General features: G+C 43.3%; 1 protein-coding gene across 1 annotated transcript; it reads left to right on the plus strand.

Moving 5' to 3' along the window:
- Positions 1–1859: 1859 nt before the first annotated feature.
- Positions 1860–8120, plus strand: TEX43 (testis expressed 43). The gene is made up of 4 exons (XM_044445836.1): positions 1860–1948; positions 2857–2965; positions 4240–4462; positions 8065–8120. Exons 1-3 carry the CDS (start codon positions 1869–1871, stop codon positions 4444–4446), a joined length of 396 nt encoding a protein of 131 aa, XP_044301771.1. The 5' UTR covers positions 1860–1868; the 3' UTR covers positions 4447–4462; positions 8065–8120.
- The last annotated feature ends 216 nt before the right edge of the window (positions 8121–8336 follow it).

Below are 8336 nucleotides of genomic sequence, written 5' to 3' on the forward strand. Positions count from 1 at the left end.
CTAGTGAATGTACTGGGCCTTTTGAGTACCCAGATATATGAGCAGGCTGTTAGCCAGGAATGAAATATAAATGTAACATTAAAATATTGAGAGTTTACAGATTTCAGACATTATCTACCATTGCTGTCAGTATGCCACATCCTAAACAGCTATATGTTGGGTGTAGCAAGTCTAGAAAATACACTGTGGATATTTTTTTCCAGTTTAACACCCTAAAACAGGTGATTTTTCTACCCTAAACAGTTTCAATTGCAGAATAGTTTGTTTTGTTTCATTCAGATTCTAAAATTAACTTTAACCAATTGTTCTGATCACAAGGTCTGCTTATAAAACTTAGACCTATTCTTCCACCCCTTTAAGTTCCTTTTTAAAAAAGGAATGTTAAGATACCTGGAAACACATTTCCCTGAACCTTAATAATAGGCATGCAAGTATAATTTTTGTAAAAGCTCTAGAATGGGACAAAATGGAATTGCACACATGCAGTTTAATTTCATTTGTAGAGCACAGAAGAATAAAGACTTGGTTTTGAAAACCCTGGTTTGCTGGATTTCTTAAAACATTTTCTAGGAGTTTCTAGTATGTGGCCTCTATTTTGCTTCCTAGACGCTACATAGTTTGGCTTATTATAGCACTCTTACTCTGAGATAATAAATACCATCAGTATATGCTCGATGTCCTTAACTATATAGTTGCTTCATTTCGTGGTATAAATTGTGTGTGCACATGACTGCACAGTTGAGACTTGCAGAATGAGTCACTATCAGAAATTTTGACAAGAGAAGATGGCATTGAGCACAAACGTTTCAACACTCGTATGTCATAAAGCATTTGATCATTTAACTGCCTTTGGCAACGTTTTATTTTCTCCAATTCCTTTGGTCTCTTTATTACTTTGCAGTCCTTTCATTATGACAGGTGTACTCAGAAACTAACAGTGAAAACTCCCTTTCCACTTGCAAAGGAACCATACTGTCTTGGAATCCTTTAATCCTTCTTTAAACTATTGCTCTGATGTTTTAAAAGTGGGAAAAGTTGATAAAGTGATGGCTAGAGGCCTCTGCCTCTGGGAGTGATCAATATTTTCTTGCTGTTTTCCCAAGTTTAGCTTGCACTTTTAATCTCTTCTTATGAACGTGTTACTTCACTTCTAGAGTGTGGGCCCTTCAGGCAAGGGGAATATTTTATGACTTCTATACAGTAAGCAATATAGAGGAAGGCTGGTATATGATGGAAAATCTTTAGCCACTGTTCATTGATTTAGACTGCCATCCTAAGCATATTTAGCCAGGAATATCAGTGTGGAAAGGGCTTCAGAGCCAGAGTGGGGAAATTAGGTTCAGGGACCAAATCCAGCTCCTCTGGGGTCATATTTCCAGGTGCTGCCACTGCCTTTCTCCCAGGCTTTTGGTTTCTTGGTTTTGCCCATTATAAAAAGTTGAAATCCCTCTACTAAGATTTTAGAACTAGCAGCAAGGCTTCATTACCAGCAGTAAGCAAGCAACAATATACTGGTATTTTTGCGTACTTTCAATCCTGATCCTTTTGCCCCTGTCCTGCTCACCACAGGAATGTGGCCCCAAATTGCTTCTCCAAAACTGAATTCAGTGCTCTGTCAAAAAATCCCCCCTCTGGCTCCAGGAAAATGACAGTCTAATCCATCCATGTAACTTCCTCCACATACAGTTTTAAGCAACAGACAGTGATTCTGCCAGTTCCAGCCATCTCTTTCACCATCATCATTTGGTCTACTTGTTTGGTCCCTGTTAAGACATTGGTGTCATCAACCTGACAATGGCAGATACCTCACAATCCCCACTCAAGTCCCTGGGCCAAGTCTTTTGATACCACAGTGCTGCTCCTTCAGCATGAGTAATTCAAAAGCTGCAGCCCCCCAGGGGTCTAAAGCCAATGTAGCTTCTAAGGCAGTCAACACTGATCTGACAGGGTAAGAATCTTTGAAAAAAAGCCCTAACCCTAACCATCTTCAGGAATAAATGGGTTTTCCTGTTCACTTTTCTGTAGAATAGGTTGATTGCTTGAGGGTCAATAGGCTGGGCAGATAACAAAAGCAAGCATACTTAACCCTTTGGAATTGAAGCTGCTTTGCAGAATTTAATAATGGACTGACTGAATATTCCCCATACAGGAATCATCTCACGGTGCTCTCCTGTAGGTTCCAGCCTCAAAATGCATGTAGGGTCTCAAACTCAGAGGCCTATGATCATCCTATACAGGCCATCTTTTTTACCAATTTAATGAAACATTTCAGAAGGGAAAGAAAGTGAAGAGGCTTCAAAATAGTCCATATCCTGGCCTTTGCAGTCCCTTCCTCCCCACTAACCAAAATGTCCCTTATTGCTCCCTAAAAGAAGTGAGGCAAACACCTCAAACAAGGCAAATATCCTGCAATAAATCTTGGAAATCAGCCAGGTTCTTTGGGTGTCTAATCCTTAAAATGTCTTCTTTCTTCTGAACAATTCATATGTAAGAGATCTCATTTAGCTGCAGGTTTATTTTCTATTGACTTGTTTGGAAATAATAATGGGCTGGATCCATATTTTGCTGTGCTTGAGTAGACACAGTGAAATCAACACAGCATAAGCTACTCAATTCTCTGGATCTACTCTTAAATAGGACTTTTATAGAGGAGATTTAGAAATGGGGCACATGATACAAGACCTCACAATATAAACCTCATGACATAAAGATCAAGATACCCAGCAGAAGTCACAACACTTCTTGGAAATTTTACAAATTTTCTGATCTATGATGAGTTTGGATTGCATCCAGAGCAAGTTTTTTTTCTTTAACATTCCTATTTCTTTGCTTTGAAAACTTGTACCATGTTTCCAGGCTTATTCATTGCCACTTGCCAAGATTTTCATACAGACATGGGATGTTTCCAAGGCTCTATACAATGCCCTGGAAGCAAGATATGAAGTATCGAAAGTTGATTTTAAAGGTAAGGAAACAGGACACATTTGCTTGTAATGCAGCACAATGGGGTTGTTTTCCTGAAAGAAACCAGACACTTCTGAAGCAGACCTTGGAGCCAAAGTCCCTGGCCCCACCATCCAAATAACCTCCCCAAAAGTGGCAGGAGTGGGGAGCACCACAATACCAGCCCAGCATTAGTGCATGAAAGATGCAGCCAACGCAGCTGATGCTGGACACACAGAATCCTTTCTTTATACTTTAGAAACATCTTATAGACGGGCAGTTACAGCCATGCCTGTAAATGTACCTGGGTACACATATACATTTTGTTGTTTTTACTTTAAATACATTTAGTTCCAAAATACATTTTGGGAAGGCAAAATGGTGTGCCTTCCTGAGTCAATGTGTTTAATGTCATGGTAGCAGAAGTAAATTCTGTTTTATTTACACAATCACAATGGTGCTATGATTTAAGCGAGTTAAAAGGTGAAACTGCACTTAAAAGACTGAATCCAGTAACAGCTCAGTGGCCAACAAGCCACAAGTAGGATTTAAGGGCACTAGTCTTTTCTCCCACTGTGATTCTCAGGCAACAATATCCATAGCCAGGCCATCTGTGATCCTGGATGCAAAATGTAGCCAACATGACTAGCGGCCATTGATAGCTTTTCTCCCATTAATTTTATAATACTCTGCACTAGTGACGGCTGGAGAGAGCTGACATGAATATGACATTTTGGAGAGCTTTCATTCATAGGGTTGCTGCAAGTCAGAGACCACTTGATGACACTTAACAACAAAGGTGGCCATGTCCATTCTTGTGAAAGAAAATTCCACTAGGCCTGGTGTGAAGTACTACTTCATTTTCTCTGTCCTTTGGGCCTAATTCAAAAGAGCACTTATGCCTCCGATCCTCTTGTGCCCCATTATGGTTGGCACACAGTTTTTTCTTCAATATACCAGGAATGTGGGAGCATTTGTGTAGCATGGACTGGCTGGGGGAGAGTTAAGAAATGATGCGTACTTCACAGTTGAATGTGAAATGGCAGCCTAAAGCAACCCGCCCCCCATGTCCCGCCAAGTGCAGAGTCTAAAATTATCTAGCTGCTGCATCATCAAGTAGACCTCGGGTCCCAGTTTGTCCACCCTGATTGATACATATCGTCCAGCTTAATGTTTCTCAGTTCAATGCTTCTCAGTTTCTCAGCTGATTCTTTTAAAATGATTATTGATTGTTGTGTTATTATTCACAGAACAGTTTCACAGATATAACATAATTGCTTGAATTCCCTTCTCTAGCATGCTAACAATGTTGGGCTCTATACTGGCGCTCCTGAAGACACTCTGTTTTTGGACAAATGTGAGAGACACTGCCATGGAGAAGACCGAAAGCAGCTTCTAAAGAAGGTCCCACAGCAAATGACAGTTGTAGACATTCCCATCTACTCTCATCTCTCTCGATACCACAAGTCCATGGTGGCTTATGGCTTCAGAATCAAACTCTGAGCTGCTTTGTTTACAGGTGGGATTGCAACAGCCATGAATAAACAATGCTACAAGAAAACAGCATGAGGCATTATTGCCATCATTATGATAATACCTCCTCAAGTCTATGAGAGATTCTCTAATAATTTAAACTTTGATCTGTTTGCAACCATCTCCAAAGTTTAGAGCTAAGGCTTTTCTTTATTAAAGGATCATGCCCATATACTGGAATCCTATTTGAGGAGCGTCCAAGTCTTGGAGCCGAGTTTAACCCTCTCTCCTCAATTACTGTCCTATAGGAGAAATAGGGAAGGGGTTGAATTTCAGAGAAGGCAGGTTTGGAAATTGACTCCCCTGCCCCTTAAATAGCCCTAACCCATTATGAGCCAAGCCCATTTACATTTTGCCTCAGGAGCAAACTACATACAGATTTTTAAAAATGCATACACCATCAGCTGTGAGGCAGGTAGCTATCAAGATTCCAGCAGAGAGAATTCATCACTTTCCTTCTCTGTTGCTATCTAGGAGATTTGCCTGGATTTGCTTTTTGGGAGTAAGGGGAAATCCCCTGTTAGCACCACTGATGGATTTCCTCTCAATATATAGTATGGCTTCAGAGGAGGGATTTTCCACAGAACTTTAGAGGAAGCAACAGTTAAATTTGCTTCCATGTCTGCTGTGTTCTTGATAAATACACGCACCCCCACAGTTAAATATCTGCAGCCCCCCCCAAAAAACCTCCTTGCATATTAAATCAAAATCTTAAGGAATGAAATAAAAATCAGGAGGTGCAGAGGAGCATGGGTGGTGCCAAGAGAAGTGTCCGTGGGCACATTGGCATCCACAGGCGCCACAATGACAACCCCAGCATTGTGAATGAATACTTGCCAAAAGTGGGGAGGGGAGGGGAGGGGTCTTTAATGCCTTGAGTTGTTCCATGCACAGCGCCACTAGTGTCCGTCTGCACCCAGACCGTTCAAAATATTGGGACTGCTGTATATGCAAAGAAGCACATACATTTGCGACATACCTGCTTCTTCCTGCCCTGCCTTATAGCTTGTGTCAACAACCTGTGGCCATGAAGGCCTTCAAGTGGGTACCACCACACTGATTTGTGTGGCCCCCCTGCTGCCTTCCTTCCCTGTTAGGTTGAAAGAAAGGGAAGACTCTTTTCCCTGAGCCAGTAGGGAAAGCCTGGAAGAAAGTAAGGAGGGTGAGAAGTACTGGTGAGAAAGAGATTGTCCTGCTTCTTGACTAGCAGAGAGAGAAAAATGGGATGATGGATGAATGGTTGGAGAAATAAAAGTGGTGTCCCTGCCCAAAGTCATCTTTGGCATGGCAGAAATTCAGCAACAGTAAATGCTTCAGCTGGGACAGTGAGCTCTCAGCACCGCTTTCAGCAGCTTACAGCTACTTCATTTCTGCTTCACAGGCATTTCATTAAGGGCGCTTGAATTCTCCTGATACTAGGTACCCATGCTCAAACATTGCAAGAATTTGGCTTGTCTTTATTCTACTGTAGCCTCAAGCTTATAGCCCTGCCTCTCAATCACTGGTCCTTCAGTTACAAACCCACTGCCCTTAGCAGTTTCTGAATGTGTCACTGATGTACATATTTCCCCACCGGAGCAATCAGGATTACTTTGCCCTTGGAAACGGGCCTTGCTCTAATTACCCAGGAGCATCACTGGTACTCCAACCAAATCCTTTAAGTTTGACCTGATCCTTGCATCGAAGATGGATTGAAATTCCTTTACATTCACTTTTAATTAGCTATTGATCTTTCTGGGTGCCACATACTTGCAGCTTTAGATTCCAGTCCACCCTCTTCTCACACAGTCATGAATCCCCTTTAAGGTGTCAGAATCAATATCATATTATAAACCTTGGGAACAAGACCTGAAGACCTTCAGTTCACTGTTCTGGTCCGAATTCAGTGGACTCTCTGGTGGATATTTGTGGAGCATCCTTCCCCTTGATGGATTTAGGGGTTACAGAAAAGACCATTTACATTTAAAACAACATTTCAGTCTCTTTTCAGAGTACTCTGTGGTTACAAAATGGAAGTGGTCACCTAGATTTACAATGACACCAAACTCCAGTTTTCAGCAAAGCTGAGCAAAATAAATATGAAGAACGATTAACATTTGTCTTGATCCATCTGTAGGACTGCTGTAAAAACCAAGCCAAATGTGACTCTTCCTCTCACTGAATAATTGTTCTTTGCCCTTTTCTACTTTATAACTGGGGCACTGAAACTCTTTTAGCCTGAGGGTAGAATGCCATTCCGGAGAATTTCAGGTGGAGCATTCCAGAGCAGCAGGGACTAAAAGCAGAGCCAGCTGCATATTCAGTTGAAAGCTTTCACTGCCTGTGGTCAAAGGAAAGGTGGTGAGCCTAGAGGGCCATGCTGGGACCTCAGGCAGGCAGAATTTCATGGGCCATACCCAGGGTCCTCAAACTTTTTCAACAGGGGGGCAGTTGAAAGGTGCTGGCGGTGGGGGCGGGCCGGTGAGGGGGTGGGGGCGGGGTGTGCACGAAGCAGGGGCGGGAGGGCGCGCAGAGGGGAGGCCGCAGCTTGCTCATGCGGAGATCGTTTTCTCCAAGCGAGTCCAAAACGATCTCCACGCAAGCTGCCACCTCACCATGCGCCCATACGTGCAAGTGCACATGCAGCAAGTCCAAAACCGCTGAGGCGGGCCGGATAAATGGGCATGGTGGGCCAGATCCAGCCCTCGGGCCTTAGTTTGAGGACCCATGGCCTTACCTCTTTTTAGTGAGGGCTGCCAACTCCAGTGTCAGTGAGGCAGTGCATCTACGCCAAGTGGATGTCTGAACTTTTAAGAGCTATCCAAGGTGATGAACCTCTTTTGGGGAAGCAGTCCAGCACGTAGGATATCATCTGCAACATTCAGGCTAAAACCCAGAGGGGATACACCACCCACTTCCACTGTCTGTTTTATGATAACTGTTCATGCACCTCCAGGAGGGTGGCAGAGGGCAAACATGATCCACTTGCTGACACCTGAGCAAACCAAGAAAGAATATGCTAGCATATCATCCCCTCAAAAGCTGCATTGCAAAAGCCCTCCTTCACTCAAGTCCAGCCTGAAATCAAAGTACCCCACCGCAGGAGCTGAGTATTCCACTCCTCCTGGATAGAGTCTCTCTAGCCCCCTAGGCAATGGTTCATAACCTGTTGCCCTCCAGATATTTTGGACTTTGGCTTTCATCAGCCTAGCTAGCATCACCAGTGTTTATGAATTGGGGCAGTTTGGAGTGTGAGCTCCCAGTCCTTTTTCTCATCACTGCTATCACTGGATTGCTTGAGAAGTAGAGCACTGGTGGAGAAGTAGATAGCAGCATCTTGACAGGGCCTGGGCCTGGGAGGCCGGTATCAGGGCAGATGCGCCTGGGCCCAGGCAACAGGGCAAGTCAGGGAAGCGCAGCACATAGTCCATAAAGAAAGAGTTGTAGTCATGTAACAGGCCGAGGTCAGGAAACAGGAACACATAGGGGAGCACTGCAAAAGCAGGCAAGTTAATAATTGGTAATGGTGATGGTGGGTTGCAAAATGCATGTCTTCACCAAGAAATATACCTTTCCACCAGTACCTGCCACATCTTTTCTTTTTCTCAGATTAAGAGCCACCATCCAACATGATCACAGTCTCAACAAGATTTTAAGAGGTGCGAACATTTACCAAGAGAACATTATATGCATTGGATTAGATCCATGATCTGACTTCCAGGGACAGAAGGTCTATGCTCATGAAGGTTAGTTCCATTCAGTTACCTGTCTTCTCCCTGTACCATACTCCCCCATGTTCAGGAAGGGGTGACGACCTTCTGTATTGTATTTTTGAGGGCCTCAGGCACTGTGGGGGTATATATATAACCATTTATATGCAC

This window comes from Varanus komodoensis, unplaced genomic scaffold, assembly GCF_004798865.1.
Source record: "Varanus komodoensis strain SLA01 unplaced genomic scaffold, ASM479886v1 scaffold5, whole genome shotgun sequence".
NCBI classification, from domain to species: Eukaryota; Metazoa; Chordata; class Lepidosauria; order Squamata; family Varanidae; genus Varanus; species Varanus komodoensis.

What these genes read in the sequence shown, in the direction of transcription:
- TEX43 (XM_044445836.1), top strand. Translation starts at nt 1,869, where the DNA reads ATGAGTAATTCAAAAGCTGCAGCCCCCCAGGGGTCTAAAGCCAATGTA. An exon ending in GTCAACACTGATCTGACAGG is followed by an intron (nt 1,949 to 2,856) that starts GTAAGAATCTTT and finishes CCATGTTTCCAG; the next exon opens with GCTTATTCATTGCCACTTGC. An exon ending in ATCGAAAGTTGATTTTAAAG is followed by an intron (nt 2,966 to 4,239) that starts GTAAGGAAACAG and finishes TCCCTTCTCTAG; the next exon opens with CATGCTAACAATGTTGGGCT.